General features: G+C 50.7%; 7 protein-coding genes across 7 annotated transcripts; 5 read left to right on the forward strand and 2 right to left on the reverse strand.

The window, feature by feature from the left end:
* The first annotated feature begins 383 nt into the window (after positions 1–383).
* Positions 384–2,486, forward strand: COCSADRAFT_36385 (uncharacterized protein). Its single transcript, XM_007700968.1, has 2 exons — positions 384–565; positions 628–2,486. Exons 1-2 carry the CDS (start codon positions 443–445, stop codon positions 2,221–2,223), a joined length of 1,719 nt encoding a protein of 572 aa, XP_007699158.1. The 5' UTR covers positions 384–442; the 3' UTR covers positions 2,224–2,486.
* Positions 2,487–2,959: 473 nt separating this feature from the next.
* Positions 2,960–6,119, forward strand: COCSADRAFT_317254 (uncharacterized protein). The gene is made up of 3 exons (XM_007701357.1): positions 2,960–4,726; positions 4,778–5,544; positions 5,601–6,119. Exons 1-3 carry the CDS (start codon positions 3,171–3,173, stop codon positions 5,660–5,662), a joined length of 2,385 nt encoding a protein of 794 aa, XP_007699547.1. The 5' UTR covers positions 2,960–3,170; the 3' UTR covers positions 5,663–6,119.
* A 457-nt stretch (positions 6,120–6,576) lies between these two features.
* COCSADRAFT_88990 (uncharacterized protein) lies at positions 6,577–7,970 on the reverse strand (the record flags this gene model as incomplete). Its single annotated transcript, XM_007701358.1, has 2 exons — positions 6,577–7,455; positions 7,533–7,970. The coding sequence occupies 2 exons, from the start codon at positions 7,968–7,970 to the stop codon at positions 6,577–6,579; spliced, it is 1,317 nt and encodes a 438-aa protein (XP_007699548.1).
* Positions 7,971–8,905: 935 nt separating this feature from the next.
* Positions 8,906–10,387, forward strand: COCSADRAFT_199240 (uncharacterized protein). The gene is made up of 3 exons (XM_007701359.1): positions 8,906–9,327; positions 9,389–9,664; positions 9,724–10,387. The coding sequence occupies exons 1-3, from the start codon at positions 9,190–9,192 to the stop codon at positions 10,102–10,104; spliced, it is 795 nt and encodes a 264-aa protein (XP_007699549.1). The 5' UTR covers positions 8,906–9,189; the 3' UTR covers positions 10,105–10,387.
* A 618-nt stretch (positions 10,388–11,005) lies between these two features.
* COCSADRAFT_181004 (uncharacterized protein) lies at positions 11,006–13,188 on the forward strand (the record flags this gene model as incomplete). Its single annotated transcript, XM_007701360.1, has 4 exons — positions 11,006–11,196; positions 11,305–11,485; positions 11,537–12,076; positions 12,128–13,188. The coding sequence occupies 4 exons, from the start codon at positions 11,006–11,008 to the stop codon at positions 13,130–13,132; spliced, it is 1,917 nt and encodes a 638-aa protein (XP_007699550.1). The 3' UTR covers positions 13,133–13,188.
* A 205-nt stretch (positions 13,189–13,393) lies between these two features.
* COCSADRAFT_141515 (uncharacterized protein) lies at positions 13,394–14,614 on the forward strand. The gene is made up of 2 exons (XM_007701361.1): positions 13,394–13,483; positions 13,581–14,614. The coding sequence occupies exons 1-2, from the start codon at positions 13,472–13,474 to the stop codon at positions 14,418–14,420; spliced, it is 852 nt and encodes a 283-aa protein (XP_007699551.1). The 5' UTR covers positions 13,394–13,471; the 3' UTR covers positions 14,421–14,614.
* A 437-nt stretch (positions 14,615–15,051) lies between these two features.
* On the reverse strand, positions 15,052–18,068 carry COCSADRAFT_25997 (uncharacterized protein; the record flags this gene model as incomplete). The annotated part of the gene is made up of 4 exons (XM_007700868.1): positions 15,052–15,933; positions 16,133–16,912; positions 16,944–17,435; positions 17,691–18,068. The coding sequence occupies 4 exons, from the start codon at positions 18,066–18,068 to the stop codon at positions 15,052–15,054; spliced, it is 2,532 nt and encodes an 843-aa protein (XP_007699058.1).
* Positions 18,069–18,317: the final 249 nt, after the last annotated feature.

The following is an 18,317-nucleotide window of genomic DNA, read 5'->3' on the forward strand; positions in this document are numbered from 1 at the left end:
ACTGCTATCCTTACGCCTAGTACTGGACCCGGATCCGGACCCAGACCATCTCCTCCGCTGTACTTAATTATCTACCTACTACTACTATGGTCTGAGGCATTTCATCCGCCCAGCCGCCTGAGACATGGCCTGCCGGTGGCGGCGTTTTACTGCCCGCCGCTCCCTGGGGCGCGCATGCCATCATATTCTCCTCCACCATCGCCATAGGGCCAACAAAGTTTCGTCTCATCACGTCACATGGCAGATTTCCCCAGTCTCGCATGTCGCCCGCCACGCTCAAGGCGCTGATCGTAAATGCTGCCGTGTGGGGCCGCCTGTCTGCTCCGCCATGCTGGGTACCTTGCGCCTTGGCATATGCACGTGACATCATGTCATGCCCGCCCGCCCGCTGCTTGGGAATTTTTCCCCGTGCGCGCCATCAAGGCTTCCATTCACGTCCGCCATGTTAAGACCGCGCAGCTGCCGACCGCTATCCCAGGGGCTGTCCAGGCCATATTCGTCTCTCAGAGCACCGCCCGCATGTGCTGGTAGGAGGTCTCTGGCCACGGCCGTCGCCCAAGAAAGGGTTAGCATCCGCCATCCGCCCAATGTCGGTGCATCTGAAGCCATTCTAAACCACCATTCTAGGACCCCGCCGAACTCGATCACATCACCACCCTGCCCAATGGCATCCGCGTCGCTACAGAGGCCCTGCCCGGCCACTTCTCTGGCATTGGCGTCTACGTCGATGCCGGCTCGCGCTACGAAAACGATGCGCTGCGAGGTGTGAGCCACATCATCGACCGCCTAGCATTCAAGTCTACGCGCTCCACCACGGGCGACCAGATGATGGAGAAGATTGAGACCCTCGGCGGCAACATCCAATGCGCCTCGAGCAGAGAGTCGCTCATGTACCAATCCGCTACCTTCAACTCGGCCGTACCCACCACCGTCGGTGTCCTCGCAGAGACAATACGCGATCCCTTGATCACAGAGGACGAGGTTCAGCAGCAGCTCGAGACGGCCGACTACGAAATTGGCGAGATCTGGAGCAAGCCTGAGCTGATCCTGCCGGAGCTTGTTCACATGGCAGCATACAAAGACAACACTCTGGGCAACCCGCTGCTCTGCCCCAAAGAGCGGCTGCCCTTGATCAACCGCGCCGTCGTTGAAGCATACCGGAAAGAATTCTTCAAGCCTGAGAGGATAGTAGTTGCTTTTGCCGGTGTTAACCACAATGAGGCCGTTCGGTTGACTGAAGAATATTTCGGCGACATGGAAAAAGGCACAGGCCCGGCACTCCCCAGTGTAGGCTCAGACGGTGCGGCAGCATCGCAGGCAAACTTCACGGCAGACCATCCCATGCCCAAAGGTGCACTACCCGGAAGCTCCAATCTCATCTCCAAGATTCCCTTCCTCAAGAACTTGTCCACATCGGCTTCATCCACCGCCAACCTAACCACAGCACCCGACCTCAACTTCCCACCGATAGACACCTCGATACCTTCGCAGTACACTGGCGGTTTCCTCACACTCCCTCCGATCCCTCCACCAGCGAATCCCATGCTCCCCCGCCTATCCCACATCCACCTCGCCTTCGAAGCCCTCCCAATTTCCTCGCCGGACATTTACGCTCTCGCAACCCTTCAGACACTGCTTGGTGGCGGCGGTTCCTTTAGCGCTGGTGGGCCCGGCAAGGGCATGTACTCGCGCCTTTACACAAACGTCCTCAACCAACACGGCTGGGTCGAATCCTGCGTCGCCTTCAACCACAGCTACACGGACAGTGGTTTGTTTGGCATCGCCGCCTCGTGCGCGCCATCCTACACCGCCCACATGCTCGAAGTCATGTGCCGCGAACTCAAGTCCCTCAGCGACGAAACGGGCTTTGCAGCCCTCAAGGACGGCGAGGTGCAGCGCGCAAAGAACCAGCTCCGCTCTTCCCTCCTCATGAACCTCGAGTCGCGTATGGTCGAGCTGGAGGATCTGGGCCGTCAGGTTCAGGTCCACGGCCGCAAAGTAGGCGTCAAGGAAATGTGTAGCAAGATTGAGGCCGTCACGGTCAAGGACCTCCGCCGTGTGGCTAAGCAAGTGTTTGGTGGTGACGTGCATAATGCAGGTAAGGGCTCTGGTGCCCCGACCGTGGTACTGCAAGAGGGGGAAATGGAGGGACTCAAGCGTAAGGATTTGACATGGGACGATATCCAGTCGCGAATCGCGAAATGGAAACTGGGTCGTCGATGAATATAGTTTCTTCGCAACCCCAACCCCCCCTTTTTTCCTTTTCTTCTTCTTCTCTCTCTTCTCCTCACAGCATGCATCAGTTGGGTCAGGCGTTTTTTTGATCCACTGGCCATCCCATGACGAGAAAATATGAATCCCAACCCAAAGTAAAATGATGATTGTAGAAAAAGATTCGTGTATGATATAGATCATTCCATGAGGAGGTCAGTAGGTGAATACAGTAATGAATATATACTTCATAAGGTGATGTTCCTAAGTTGGAGAGACACCCTGATGTCGCAAGACAGGCTTCCTTATTGAAACTTGACAAGGGGATTGACGAAACCCGAAGATTCTCTCTAATTACTACTTATCTCTTAAGTCGGTCACATTTCTGATAAGGATTAGTATAGTGTTCAACTTGGCTATTGATTTTTTTGTCGTACCGAGCAAGAAAGATATTTAAAACGAACGAGTGGTAGCGGGATAGTATATTTGTGTAAGTTGACGTCAACTACTACTAATGTGTGCGTCCGTGCACGTACCAACACGCCCTAGAGACATCCTGATATAGTTCTACAGTAAACAACAGCCTAAGATAGCGTTTTCTGCATGATTAGATCACACTTTTCGTGCAAGAACTGTTTCTCGCTTTGTAGTGCGGTGGCTGTCACGTGGTCGTGCGGTTTCAGCCTTGCATGACCAGTCTCGCGGCACTGCGCAGGTGGGCTGCGCCTTCTGCTCTAGGCGTTAGAGATGCAGCCTGGCCCAACATCCAGCTCGCGGCATTGCAGCCTTCTGACACCAACCCTCCTCACCTTTAACTCAGCAAACTATCACTTGAATTTCGCAACAAATCGAACAGCTACGATCTTTCTACTCTGCGCGAGTGAACCCCTGATCACCTTCGATTCCTGAAGCCTCAACACTTGCCTCTACCACTTGCACACACCGACACATACAGCCTGATGCGGCTGCTATACACTACGAGTGATGGAGGGATTGGATGGACTGCCGACTTAATCGGGGACAAGATCCCCTCTTATGCGATCCTATCGCACACCTGGAAAGAAGGACAGGAAGTAACATTTGCTGACCTGAAAGATCTGGACAATGCAGCAGGTGTTGAAACACGAAGAAAGGAGGGGTATCAGAAGCTTCTCTTCTGCGCGCAACAGGCCAAGCAGGACGGTCTGAAGTACTTCTGGGTGGACACCTGTTGTATTGATAAGACGAACAACACAGAGCTTTCGGAAGCGATCAACTCCATGTTTCGTTGGTACCAGAACGCAATCAAGTGCTACGTCTTCCTTTCCGACGTCGAGGACAGGTCTTTAGATGGGGATGGAGAGTCATGTCGAAGATGGAAGGCAGTTTTTGGGAAGAGCAGATGGTTTAGCCGGGGCTGGACGCTTCAGGAACTAGTAGCACCTTGTTCCGTCGAGTTCTTTTCTGAAAATGGATCGCGGCTAGGAAACAAGGAGTCTCTTAGCCACACTATACACGAGATTACTGGAATACCGATTAAAGCTCTGTCAGGAAGCGACTTGTCCGAATTCGACGTTGCTGAACGGTTCTCTTGGGCAGCAAATCGCCAGACGACACGCGAAGAAGACGGTGCATACTGCCTGCTGGGCATCTTTGGTATCTATATGTCACCAATATATAGTGAAGGCAAAGATCATGCTATGAAACGGCTACAGAAAAAAGTAGAAGAAGCTTCCGAGGACACCCTAGGTCAAGAAGAGAAACTTGGTAAAATCTGCAGATGGCTTTCGGCTCCTGACCCGTCCACAAACTACCATAAAGCGCACAAGCAGCGGCAGGCTGATACTGGACTCTGGGTGCTAGACAGCGAAAGCTTCACCAAATGGAAAGCAAGTCCAGCGTCGCGACTGTGGCTGTATGGGATCCCGGGATGTGGCAAGACCATCCTAAGCTCTACAGTTATCGAACACCTGCTGCAGCACTGCTACGGTAATACTAGTATGGTGATAGCATACTTTTACTTCGACTTCAACGATACGCAGAAACAGGACCCAGAGCTAATGTTCTACTCGTTGTTCTGCCAGTTTCTGCAGCGCTTAGTTACAATACCTGAGGGCGTCAATGCATTGTTGTTAGCATGTAAAAATGGGCACCGGCGGCCATCATTACATGCGCTTCTAGAGCTAATACCACAGGTGATACAACAATTCACGCATGTCTATGTTGTCCTAGATGCGCTCGATGAATGTACACAGCGCCAAGAACTAATGCATATGCTTGAGATAGTAGTTAGATGGCAGCTCGACAACCTACATCTGCTTATGACCAGCCGGAAAGAGCGGGATATTGAGAGCTCTTTGGAGAGTTACATTAAAGAAGAAGATACAATCTGTCTTCAAAAAGACGTTGTAGATAGCGACATACAACGATACGTTCAACAAAGGTTGTCTGACGATAAGAATCTAGCAAAATGGAATAAAGATGCTGCTATCAGACAAGAGATTGAGGCTGCACTAATACACGGAGCTCGTGGGATGTATGTGTGAGCACTTAGCGACCTACGGAGCTAAAGCTGACGAGAGCGTAGGTTCCGATGGGCTGTATGTCAGCTTGACACTCTAGCGCAGTGTCGCAATCGAGCGATGCTGCGCAAGTCATTAACTACCTTGCCGAAAACGCTGGATCAGACATACGACCGCATTCTCGCTGCTATAAATGAACAAGATCGCGACTTCGCGATGCGCATCCTGCGGTGGCTGACGTTCTCTGAGCGGCCGATGTCGGTCGAAGAGATTGCTGAGGTCGTCGCTATCGACGTAGCGCGCGAGCTAGCGTTCGACCGCGATGAAGTGCTAGAAGACCCGCTAGAGGTGCTGAACATCTGTTCTAGTCTTGTCACTATCACGACGAAAGAGCAGGACGGAACGGAAAGAATAGAATCTGCTCAGCGTATCATCACTCTAGCGCATTATTCCGTCCAGGAGTATCTTGTATCAGAGAGGATCAAGCAAGGACAATCGAAGCAGTACAGTATGCAAGCGGCTGAATGCCACAATTCGATAACAGAGGATTGTTTAAAATATCTATTGCAGTTCCAGCAACCAATTTCAACGCACACTCTTGAGAAGTTTGCGCTCGCAAGGTATGCAGCAGAGTTCTGGAGTAGCCATTTTCGGAAAATAGGGGATGAGACAAGCAGAGTGAGCCGAGTGGCGATGAGCTTAATGTCAACAGAGCAACCCGCATATCTCGCATGGATCCAGTTGTATGACGCGGATGAACCATGGCAAGGATCAGACTTTGAAAAAAGTTTCGAAATCATACCTATGCCGCTTTACTATGCCGCATTGTTAGGTTTGTGCACGATTACGGAAAAGCTCCTGGATGAAGGTGCTGAGGTTAATGCCCAGGGTGGAGAGTACGACAACGCATTATGGGCAGCTTCATCAAGAGGCCACGAGCAGATAGTTAAGATGTTACTAGACGCGGGCGCCGACGTCAACGCTCAGAATCAACGCGGCACCGCGCTGGACATAGCTTCATCAAGAGGCCACGAGCAGGTAGTTAAGATGCTACTAGACGCTGGCGCCGACGTCAACGCCCAGAGTAAGTACGACAACGCATTACGGGCAGCTTCATCAAGAGGCTACGAGCAGGTAGTTAAGATACTACTAGACGCGGGCGCCGACGTCAACGCCCAAAGTAAGTACGACAATGCATTGTGGGCAGCTTCATCAAGAGGCCACGAGCAGATAGTTAAGATGCTACTAGACGCGGGCGCCGACATCAACGCCCAGAATCAACGCGGCACCGCGCTGGACATAGCTTCATCAAAAGACCTCGAGCAAGTGGTCAAGCTCCTAGTTGATGCAGGTGCTGTTTACCCTAGCCGTCCTGGCAGCGTTACTTGGACAGACAGCATGATGGATGTTGTAAACAGCTCAGTCGGACATCTTGGCTAGTGCGAAAAAAAGGCATCAACTCATCAAATACCCCTGTCTATAAACAGCAAGCTTTTATGATTCTTTCTCCACCGTGAAAGTTGCCCAAGATCTAAATCATCAAATCTGTATCTTGGGACAATGGCATGTGACTTCGTCACTTAGGCACGGCATTTCACCCAAAGAGAAACAAAAAAACGGTAAACCATGAGCCCCGAATCCTTAGTTTACCACGTACGCCCTTTTTGCATGAGGAAAGTAAAAAAATAAAACAAAAAGAGTTGCATGAATCGTTACTCAGCTTTCTAACCACTGCTACCCAAAGTCTCCCTCCATTGCCCAGTAGTCACCAGGATACAAATGCTCATACTCAGAATGATTCAATTCACCCAATCATGCCCCTTTACCAACTCCCTCAAAAAAAGTCCCAAACCAACGTCTTCTCTCAAACTTGCGTCATAACACTCTGCACCCCTCTCCTCTGCCCCTGCACCTCACCAGTAACCTCCCTCGTCCTGACCACAGCCCCCGACTTTGCCAATCGCGACGCTGGATCCGTGAGCGTAATCGTAGCTACATCTGGTATGTGCATTCGCGCCGTGTGCGTCCTTCCCGTCGATGTGACGCGGGTATGTGCTTCTTTCTCCAGGGGGTAGAGTTTAAAGGCTGAGTTTGTGCTTATGGCGCTGTCTGCTGACGATGATGATGTGGGCGGGATTTGAGGGTGATTGTGATGCTTATTTTCTCGGCGGGGGCGGCGCACGCGGGTTGTCTTACAGGAGGAGGTTGAAGTGGAGGTGGAGTTTGCGGTGTCCCAGGTGGTGGATGTGCTGGTGGAACTGGGGTCGCGGTTGTAGCGGAACATGCCTTGGATTGTTGTCTTGAAGCCTTGGGGGAGGAGGGGGGATGAGCGGGAGGATGCCAGGTTGTTTGATGGAAGACGACCGATTTTGTAAAAGTTGAGGCGGGGACGGCGTCGGGTTGCAATTTCGTCGAGGTCGGTTTGCGATGTCTGGAATGTGGTGGCACTGGAGTCGGTTGTGTTTGAGGATGGCGAGTGGCGGAGGTTAGTTGACGTGGCGGGGGAATTGAAGGTCGCCCTTGTGGATGGTGTGGCATTGGACGTTCTGGACGATGGTAGTGGTCGACGTCTCATACCGATGTTGTGCATAGTTGCAGCGGGCCTGACGGGCAACTTTGCAATGTCTGCTCGTGTCAAAGGTGAAAATTCGCCTGCCACGACGGCTCCAAAAGAAATGTAGACGCGGTCCAAGTAATAGGGGCGGCACCCATGACATGCTTTGAAGTTACATCCTGAAGGTTCCTGGGCGTCTGTTAGGAACATCTGACTTTATCACTGCAACTATCTTGGATGTGATCATCCAGCACATGCTCACTTACCGTATCTGCAGGGAGTAGACTACTCATGGCACCATCAGTGCCACAAGGTGCCATTGCCATGTCCATAAGCCTGGATATGGCATCGTTGGCCTGATCAGCCTGTTGCACATCGATGATGGTATGTTGCAATTCGCGCTTCATTTGCTTCAGTTTCTGCAATTGCTGATTGGTGTAGTGTCCGCTCTCTGCGGCAATAATAATACTTTCGCTTAACCCAGCTCTCTCCAGCTCTTTCCGTAACCTCGATTTGACTGGCATGATGTTTGATGTGTTTCGCGATATCAGATCGCTGAGGTGCTCAGTTTCATTGTCCTGTTTGCATTGATAGAGGAAGCCGATGGAGGATGAGCAGCCACAAACGGAGCACTGTTGGTCATGCCCATAGACACGGTCCATGTCTACATGAGTGCAGTTTGTCGTTTGTGAGCGTTTTCCCATGGCCAAGAATGGTGGGGTTGGCGAGTGGGCGGGCGGGCGAGGAGATGAGGTGTCGGTCCCAGATGGAGGTGTCGGGTGGTCAGAAGGCGAGAATGTAGCAAGTTGGAGGTAATAAGAGGAGTCTTTGAGGAAGGTAGAGTGGTCACGAGGGTAGTTGTAAACGTGAAAGAAGGAGCAAGGGGAAAGAAGGAACATTCGGGTCTCGAAGCCTGGATTGTTCCAGAGTCATGTCAAACGCCAAAGAAAAGACCGGAAAAGGGAATCATGACGCGCCCGGACAGTGCCTTCGCAGGGCGGCTATCCAGGGGACTTTTGTGTTTTGACATTGTGTTTAATGCTGCTTGCCGTGCTACAGACGGTTGACGGTCCCTGCGTTCATCTCAACTGTTTGCCGTGGTAGCGACATACAAACCACGCAACCAGTGGCGGTGCACCCAGCGTCTGCTTTAATCCAACGGAAAGACGATCAACAGGAGCAGATGAGAGGGGGGGGAGATGAGGGTTGCAGCCGCGGACGAGAAAGAGATGGACATAACGGTGTGTATGCAACACGTGGTTGGAGAGGCGTTGGAGTCTCGTCCAGCATGGTGAGGTGGCAGTGGGGGGTGGTACTAGTGAGTCTGGGAGATGCAGTCAGGTAAACACAGGCGCATGCGCACGCGTATTCGAGTCTCCAGCCATGCGGCTGACGTAGAGCATGGCGATGGAAGAATGCCATGGAGTGGGCGGCACATGTTTGATGCGAGATGGACCCATTGTATCGGCAGCTGGGCAATCTACGACGCTTCCATCGGCAGGCAAAGGAAAAGCAAGGGTGAACAGATGGCCGCTGTGCCTAAGCTTCTTAGGTCGCTTCGCTGCAAAAGGAGCTAGGCCGTTTGCCACGGCGTTGGAGGCGAGGCTGTTATCTATCCAAGCAGCATACACGGCGTGCTCCTAGACGTATCCCATGTACTTCCGGTAGGGCTGATAGGCGAGAGCCGAGGTCGTAGTGCACTGTCAGATCACGACACCTCCGCCTCGACGGCCTCTGCATCCTCGTCGGGCGACGGCGCTAGCACGGACTGGGATCCGAGGCTGTTTACATTCATCCCCCAGCCATCCGCACGTCAGCTCAACAGCTCCAGCCCTCCCCCACAACAACCTTCCCCGGCCGCCGCATTCACCTTCTCTACGCGCCCATCTGCCTTCCGCTGCCGTCGCATCCCATTGAGCCGCCATGTCGGTCAAGTTCGACAAGGAAACCTTCCATTCGACGGCCGCCGCCGTCGACGCGGCCTCCAAGGGCAACGACGACCTGATGCACGAAATCGGTCAGGCCATCACCAAAGGCGGCGGTCCCAATGGCTACCTTGCTGTGAGTTTGACCCGTCCAGACACGCTGCATCGACTTCTCCAACTGACTGTCCGCGCCCTAGGCCTACCTCAAGCAGCTGCAGAGCAACCCATTGCGCACCAAGATGCTCACCTCGGGTACCCTCTCCGGCCTGCAGGAGTTCCTCGCCTCATGGATTGCCCATGACCGGAGCAAGTCGGGCCACTACTTCACCTCGCGTGTCCCCAAAATGGCCATCTATGGTGCTCTGATCAGTGCGCCCTTGGGCCACGTCCTGATCAGCGCGCTCCAGAAAGTTTTCCAGGGCCGCAAGAGTCTGAAGGCGAAGGTCCTGCAGATTCTTGCTAGCAACTTGATCGTGAGTACAAGTCCGCTCCCACATTACATGACATGGCATGCTAACCCGTGCCCGTCCAGGTCGCGCCTATTCAAAACAGCGTCTACCTGATCTGCATGGCCCTCATCGCCGGCGCGCGCACTTTCCATCAAGTCAAGGCTACCGTCAAGGCTGGTTTCTGGCCCGTCATGAAGGTCAGCTGGGTCGTCTCGCCCCTATCTCTGGCCTTTGCCCAGCAGTTCCTCCCGGAGACCACCTGGGTACCCTTCTTCAACATTATTGGTTTCATCATCGGCACATACATCAACGCCCACACCAAGAAGAAGCGATTAGCCGCTCTCAGGCGAAAGCACTACGGCGAGGGTGGCGGAAGGACCTCTCGTCCCGGCTCGCGCCCCGGCTCAGTCAGTGGAAGGGCTGTTGACGAATACGGTCGTCCCGATGACCGCCCACGTTATTAATAATCAGGGCTAGTGGTGGCGGCGCAAACATGTCCGGAGTCCTGTTCGCTGTTCTACCCGCATCGATAGTGGCAAGCGCCTATGTATCGAGACAAGCCTATTACCCGTTTTTGTTTATGTGTTACGACATCCTCGGGAGGAAGGAGATTCGGCTAATAGTCAGGCGCTTCAGCATTTCGTGCGCATCCATTCTCACTCCTCTTATGTGCTTTGTATATCCCATCTGTTGTTTTTTGTTCTATGATTGGAGCCGCATCTGGTGTTGCTGCAGGCTTCGTTAGCTACACACTATACCATCCTTACCTCTTATCCGCCCGCTTCTGTGTCTTTCAGATTTCATCATTCTACTAATGTGCACAATTGCCAGGGTTGCTTCAAAATGGGCAAAAGAAACGCCCTTTTGCCAACGTCTCTATAGATCCAGCAATTGGTCTTGTGTAGCTTGAGATGTGTTGGTTAGCTCGGTGTGACAATGCTGGCGTTGTCGCTCTGCTTTCGTGGCATGCTTGAGCGTTCTGGAATTCATTGAGAACTGACACAAATGTCATACTGACATGGAATCAGCTCGATTGTTTGATAAAGGTGCCAATGAGATGAACAACGATTTCCTTTCGACCGTTCAAAGGCCCCATCTTCCATAATGCCTACGGCAAACGGTCTGCCAAAACACTTGTATCACCTCATCCTTAAAGCTAGTAACCATTGGATACCAAGGGAATCCGGTATGAGGAGCCTTGCCATGGAAAAGCAATGTCAAGCATTGCATATGCAACGGCCAAACACCATCATCATCGACTCGATTTGACTATATAAGCGTAGGTGCGGTCCCTCGCCTACACGCACTAACGTTCTGGCCAATTCTTGGATGCACTGACTTACCTCGCCATTTCCACTTGAATTCATGTCGTTGAGCTCTACTGACCTTCTGACGCTATTTCCGTTCGACGGTAGCTTCGTCGACGAAGAAGCGTTCTCCCGCTCCCAGTCTCCCTTGTCTGATTTACAATCGGACGTGCATCTACCTTCTGATTCCTACGACTATGGCCATCCGTTACTGAATACCGCATTGCAACTGCAAGACCCCTATTTGCGGTGCGACAGGGACCTGAAATAGAGCATTGATTGGGCTGTGGCTTTCCTCGTCGACCAATTGGAACAAAGCTGGATAGATGCAGCTGCATCACTTATGGACATTCGCAGACGAGCCGTGACACTCCACCAGAACGGGTTGAGCGAAGAAATCCCTTTTCGAATCTTCAACAAACTCGACCAAGCTCTGTTTGCTGTATACTTGAACAACGCTGTCTCTCTTGGTATAAGCAGATTAAACCCTGGTATTTCTGGTTCTACCTACACGCGCCGATGGAGACCCGATCCGGAAGTCAAGCGCATCTCCATTATCCTCAATCAAAATGTAATCTGACATGGCCAGGTAAGGGACATTGTCGCTACGCTAATCCACCACATGATCCATGCATACTCTCTTGTGGCGTGCGGCGAGCAAAAGGAGAACGAGATGGACTCTGGGCGTCTGAAACACGGTTTACATTTCGACAGGATCATGCTCGCCATCCGGAGGCTTTCAGCTGCCCACGGTAGAGAGCTTATAACCCAGGATTATGGGCATCGCTTGCCCAGCAGACGCTTTTATGTTGACGGCTATTACCGCCCGCGGAGAAGAGACGAAATCGAGCTCGAGGATAAGAACGAGTGGTGTTGTAGCCATTGTCACAGTGACATACACGGACCATCCGATAACGAGGTGGAAAAGTGGTATAAAGAGATTTGCCAGCCAATGCTTGACCTACCACCAAGTATTCGAGCTCTCGAGGTTGAGGTATACAATGTTCGACGACACGAGCTCGAAAAGAGACGTCGGGCGCACCTCGGTTCTTCTTCAAAGTCTGTCGAGTTTATTTTCAAAGATCGACCGGTCCTTGTTGGCACAGATAAGATTAACCAGTTTCCGAGTGTCATATGAGCTTTTGATAAGGCTAGCAGTCGCTTTCTCAGAGTACCTAAGGAGGTCTCAGAAGACACGTTCATGGGCCTTCTCGAATTCCTCCATACTGGCTCTTATCCTCCTGATCCGCATGTCTTTGCTGGTGCTGCAGTCACTCGAGATGCCCGATGCAAAGCCCCTCCTATCATCAAGTCCCAGAATGTATCTGTCGAAGCAATTGTGGTCTTAGCCGACATACGACTTGCCAAGCTCGGCTTATATATGGGCTTCGAAGATTGCAAAACCTACGCCTTGGATCGCATGAACACATACGGTGTCCTGTACGAGGACCCTGTGGCTGTTCTCAAAGAGATTTACCGAGGCTGCGAATTGGACCCTGATCTCAAAGTCTGGGCACGCATGTTTCTCACACGTTGCCTTAATACATCGAGTCCTGGTCATTACCACGGCGACTTACTGGGGCACAGTACCATAGAGCCACCCAACCTGCTGAAACTTGAAAGTCAGCAAGGTGCTTACCAGTCACGCTTTTGCAATGCTATTGAAATCAGTGGAGCACTAGAGAACGATGTTAATAAAGCTTGCGCCGAGCTCAAAACTGCAGGCTGGTATACATCCTTCATGCACACAGCCGATCAGCCAGCGCATAATTCGAATAATCATCCTCATACTCGCCCGCACTTTTTTCCTGACTCGTCCTCGCCTTCATCATCATCATCATCTGGCTCATGGTACAAGGTCCGAGACCTCACTAGCCAGCTATCCTCTCTTAGTGTGAACCGCGCTCCCGGAATAGAGCGAGGTAAGGTGCGGGATGGCGACTACATCGGACCGAATCGCACCTATAAGAAAATGAAATATAGCATGAATGACCGCGAAGAACATCTGAGAGATGTCGAAGTTGAATTGGATAAAGCAAGGGAAAACGTGAGAAGATTAGAAAGGGAAAAGGGGGATCTCAGGGAGAAAGAAACTCAGAAACAGATGAGGATCCAGGCTGTGGTACTGGTGGAAGAGCTTTTAGAGGAGAACTTGGGACAGAGAAGGGGCGTTGACGAATATTAAGTTTGTGTGACGTTGTGGTACATGTAGAAAGTGGCGTGAGACGAAACCTCCTGGACAGGTTGAATATATTTCTTTTCTAAAAATATCGGCCCACGGGTATAGCTAAACATGGTCGTGTACAAATATGCAAGGCATACAATTATTCCGTGCCAATAAGGGACTGTAGGGCGCCTCAGCCCCAGTCCTTCCTAACGAGGTTAGCCCAATAGTGCTGCATGTAATCAAGAAATCCTCCCTGTGGCCCTTTTCAGCTCTGCACGCAACCTCAATCCGTAAATAATTTCTATCAAAATCCTGCCTTGACACTGTCATTGTATCAGAAAGAAACATTACGTCAAGATGGCGCTCCAAGTGCGTATACCCCCAATTATTCCAACCGGAACGATTCGGTGCCCAACTACTACTACGTACCATGGACATAAGTTGGGCCAGCTAACCACACCAAAAGCACCCAAAGCATCCCCCAAACGGCACAACACCACCATGGACGCAATCCCACAACCGCGACGAAACTGCAATCGGCTTCCTCGACCTCCCGCGTGAACTCCGCGACCTAGTCTACGACTTCGCCTTCCGCATCCAAGGCGCCCTCCTCATCTACACACGTGACCCGACAGCCGCGCGGCTCGTCGCCCGGGCAATGAACATCCAGCACGCCGGCCGCGGCCCCAGCGCCCCGCAACCCCTTGTCAACGGCGCGCTCCCCGTCGCCCTACTACGCACGTGCCGCCAGCTCAATGCCGAAAGCAGTCCTATCTTGTACTCTGCCAATGTTTTTTCCTCGTGGAACGCCCGCTTGCTGGAACTTAGTCTTGCGCACAGGAATTTACTCGTCCGCCATATCGTCATGGAGGCGAGTCCGAGGGGCATTTTTGATAAGAGTCTTGAACATGTCGAGTATTGTTGGAAAAATAGGTTTTGGCCTGAGATTCTGAAGAGTGGGAAGGCGTTGCTGGATTACTTTCCGAATCTTGAATCTTTGACTTTTTCGCTGAAGCCGCCGAGGGGGGATGAGCTTTGGCGGCCTGGGTTCTTTGCTGTAGGGGGCAATAAGACGAGGGAGCAGCGGGTCGGGATTGTGGCGCTGTGGATGAGTCTGGGGTGCTGTTGGGCCGATGCCGATCAGGGATTGAAGGCATGTTTGCATTTGGAGATGGGGAGGCAGCCTGCGAGGATTGGGAGGGACGAGTTTGTGGGATCGAAGTTTGCGCCTGAAGAGGAGGAGGATGATGGGGTATGGGATTATACTGAGTTTGCGGATGCGTTTGATAGGATGAAGGGGTTTTGATTCAGTGGAAGGTTAGGAAGGGGTTGGATTTTTTGGTATCTAAAAGTTATAATCTTTGAGGTTGTACTAGTTTTTGGTATTTCTTTCCAGTGTGTATTGGTACAGCAAGGGGTTTTTTTGGAATTTCAATAGCTCTCCAGTAGAAAGTTCAAGCAAGTTCGCTTCGTATTGAATCTTGAGAGCTCATGGCTGCGAAATAATGAGATCTGGAATGATTTTGTTTTCTTTCAGAGAAAGGATCCGAGAAGTTTTAGCTTCTCGCTTGTACTATCATAAGGGGGAGGAGAGTATTTAAGATCTTTGTTTTTCTGGGTTTCTCCTTATAACCTGTTCTGAGAATGAAATCAATGGTTTCATCAAGCGATGAGCGATGAACTTTGCTCGTGCTGCAAGTAGGTTTGGCTCTACTATAAAATTTGTATCATCTCCTGCAGGCTCCTTCGAACTATTGGATTCAGCATATTTGCATTCAGTTCTGAGCACTGTAGTGAAACTCATGAGCGGAATACGTACTTTTGACAATGGGTTTTATTCTGCCAGTGCTGAGATGCAATGCCAATGTTCAATTTATGCACCATCGCTGTTATTATGCTTCAAATCGAAATCCGACACCTCCAACCCCTCCAACCCATCAACCAAGGTACTGAGATATCTGCACCTCTCGCATTAGCCTGGCTTCGCGGGCCAATTGCACATCTCTAACCTCTCTAGCCTCTCGAACCTCCAGTGCCTCTCGCATCCGTGATCTCATACCCTCTGCCTCTTCGGGTCTTCCTTGCATCTCCAGTACATTCCCCAGCCCTTCCATGACATCTGGCATGGTTACATCGATGAATCTGGAAGGCTGTTCGTATATCTTAAGTGCTTCTCTGAAGATAAATTCCGCCTTTTCAAGCTTTTTCTGGTGTACCAGTGCAACGCCCAATTCTCGCAATAGCGGCAGTGATTGTCGGGATTCAATCCCGAAATACTTTTCACATGCTATCAGAGCTTTTCTACAGACATGCTCCGCCTTCTCGTACTTTTCCTGAGTGATCAACCTCTGGGCTTCTTCACGATCTCCCAACAGCTTTCCCATATACAGCTGTGACAAATATCCATGATAGAAATCTGCATCATCAACCCTTTCTTTGTAGGTAAGAGCATCTGCTAGAGTTTCTAACACCGAGATTGCGTCTTCAGTTTGATGCCAGCCCTTCTCTTTATATATTGACAGTAATTCTCTACACAACGACTCCGCCTCTTCATACTTCCCTAAACTACTTAGAAATGACGCTAGGCTGTGTCCAAATGAAAGCAATGATTTATCATCATTTCCGGAAGTACGCTTATACCCCTTTAGTACATCTTTGTAGATAGTTTCTGCCTCTATGAGTTTCCCCAGCTTTGCAAGCATAAGCGCCAATCTATGCGCGACTGGAAGCGTTGATGGATCATGATATCCATACATCTTCTTTCGTAACTCTAGAAATATTTTGTACAAATTTTCTGCCTCTTCCCACTTTCCTAGTTCCTCTCACATGTGCTAAGTCCATCATCTCTAAAATCGTTTGTATGTCTTCATACCCCAGCATTTTTTCGTATGCCGTCAGTGCCTGTCTGCACAATACTTCTGCTTCGGCACACCTCTCCTGTTCAGATAGTATTGTCGCTACCTTGTTGAGATTGAATACAATGACCCAAAACTCTGGCGCGGGCGTTCTCTCACTTACTCCTGGCGCTTGCAAACGCGTTTCTTCAGTTGCGGCGAATTGGGTATAGCGCTGATAGGCTGTCTTTTGTTGAATCTTGCGTCTCATTGTGTTGGAGTGTTCTAATCCGAAAATCTTATTGCTAGTCTCTACCACGTGCGCATACAGAGCATGCGCGTCTTTCCAGGTTCCTGAGCGGCTTAGGTCCTCCGCTAGGGCAGTCAAGGAGGCCAATCTATCTGACTGTTCGGTTTTCTCCCACATTCCTTCCACAGGGATACGAGAGGATACAGAAGGTTGGTACTTAATCCCAACACTAGTCTCGCTTGCGGAAGGCTGGATATCAGTGTGAAGAAGGCCTGCGGACCCATGTACTTCTGACTCTGATGTTGATTTTTCTAAATCACCACGATTGCTTGAAAATGTCAAAGCCGAGATTTTTGACGCGTCTGTCCGCTTACTCTTTGCCTCCTCTATGGCAGCATTCGAGTCATTGTTGGCATCAGTCGAAGCGCCAATAGGGATGGCAAAAAGTGCAAGTTGCTCGAGATGGCCTGTGAGGTGACGTTTAAAGGTTGTTGGGGTAACAGCCAGAATCCCTGTAGGTGCTGATCCGCTCGTTTGAATGACTCGCTCTTTCAAACGAACAGACCAATCAGAGCAGCAAGGACAACCGGTTGCTGGAATCTGGGCCAGTGGCTTTTGAGAGAGATCTCTTGCTGTTTGTTCCCCACCATCATCCAAAGTCTCATCATGCTCCCGTTTTAGATGGAGAGTATATTTTCCCCTCTTGATTGAAATCTTTTGCACACAGCAAGCACTTGTAATTCACAAGATGAAATGTCATTTCATGTTGAAACCATTTGTTGATGTCACCAAAATATGGTGCATCACAGTCTGGGAACGTGCAGACGTATGAACGAAGATCTGAGAAGACGTGCTTTTTCCACACACGCTCGCTCTTGAAATTTTTGATGCGAAAGCAGAATGGGCATTCGAACTCTTTCCTATGATCAGTGCGTAAAGAATCAAGCTCTGGGATGCGAACATTGGTGGATGACTCTCGATCGTCATCGATCGAGCGGGATATTGTTGTGTAAGAACGAGCATCACCTGGATCTGATTCACCGGCAACATCCAGTTGATGCGCGAGCTTTTCGGCGACGACAATGGTGGCTTTAGTGAAGAAGGAAGGTAGACTCTCCCTATCTAGCGTTGGCTTCGAATCCAGTGACTGCTTGACATTAGGAATCTGAGGTCTGTAGGCCGAACCACCCGATTTTTCGTGGCGATTGAGTGGGTCTGCCAGTTTCTCACGGTGGTCCTGTATATAGCTGAGGTAGTGCCTTCTTTGCGTAATAGCTCTCCCAAGCCGTTGACGAAGTCAGGCTGAGTCCTTTGTGGCAAGCTTCGGATGTTTCTCTCCAATATGGGAAATGTCGAATTGGTCATTGAAGTGATATCTATTACGGTTGGGAGCTTTCGCAAGAATATCTGTGGGTGCTGCGTGTTGGATGAAAGTTGAAATCCTGAAGAGCCGGGTGACAGTCCCACTGATCTCTTCCTGAAGCTCGTTCACCTCACTGATCTCTCCTCCACATTCATCATCAGTCTCGTCAGCAACCGAGGCCATTCCTTCTCTTTTACCAGAGACAATATCTAGGAGCTCTCCAATAACTTCTTTCAAGTCGTCTAAGAGACCCACAATGTGAGTAAGCACATCATGGGCTCCTTGCAATCGTGACTCGATGGACATGGGTGACTCGATGGACATGGGTGACTCGGGTTGATGGGGAGCTCCAATGTTTCCAACAAAAAGACTGAACCTGTCCAGTTCCTCCCCCATTCGAAGATTTCTGGCATTTTTGCCGTTGCGATCTAGCTGGGGCGGGGCCGAAATGACTTCCTGGAGAATAGCGATGCAGGAGCGGCATTGGTCTGATACTGACAGCGTCATATCTCATAATCCAGTGATCAAGAATCCAGTTCAACAAAAAAGGCGGTCATGTGCTCAGATCTCGCAAAAATGTTCCGGAAATAACATTAGAAAGGTGATAATAGGAATGTCCTAATGATCGTGGTACCATGGAGGGTTCGCAAGAAGGCAGAAGTTACCTGTGGGGCTAAAAACGCGAAGAAGGAACGCCACCCTCACCGTTGAGCCTTCCAACTCCTCGTACCCAACTGTCCTATCTACATGAATCAT

This window comes from Bipolaris sorokiniana, assembly GCF_000338995.1.
Source record: "Bipolaris sorokiniana ND90Pr unplaced genomic scaffold COCSAscaffold_6, whole genome shotgun sequence".
Lineage (NCBI taxonomy): Eukaryota > Fungi > Ascomycota > Dothideomycetes > Pleosporales > Pleosporaceae > Bipolaris > Bipolaris sorokiniana.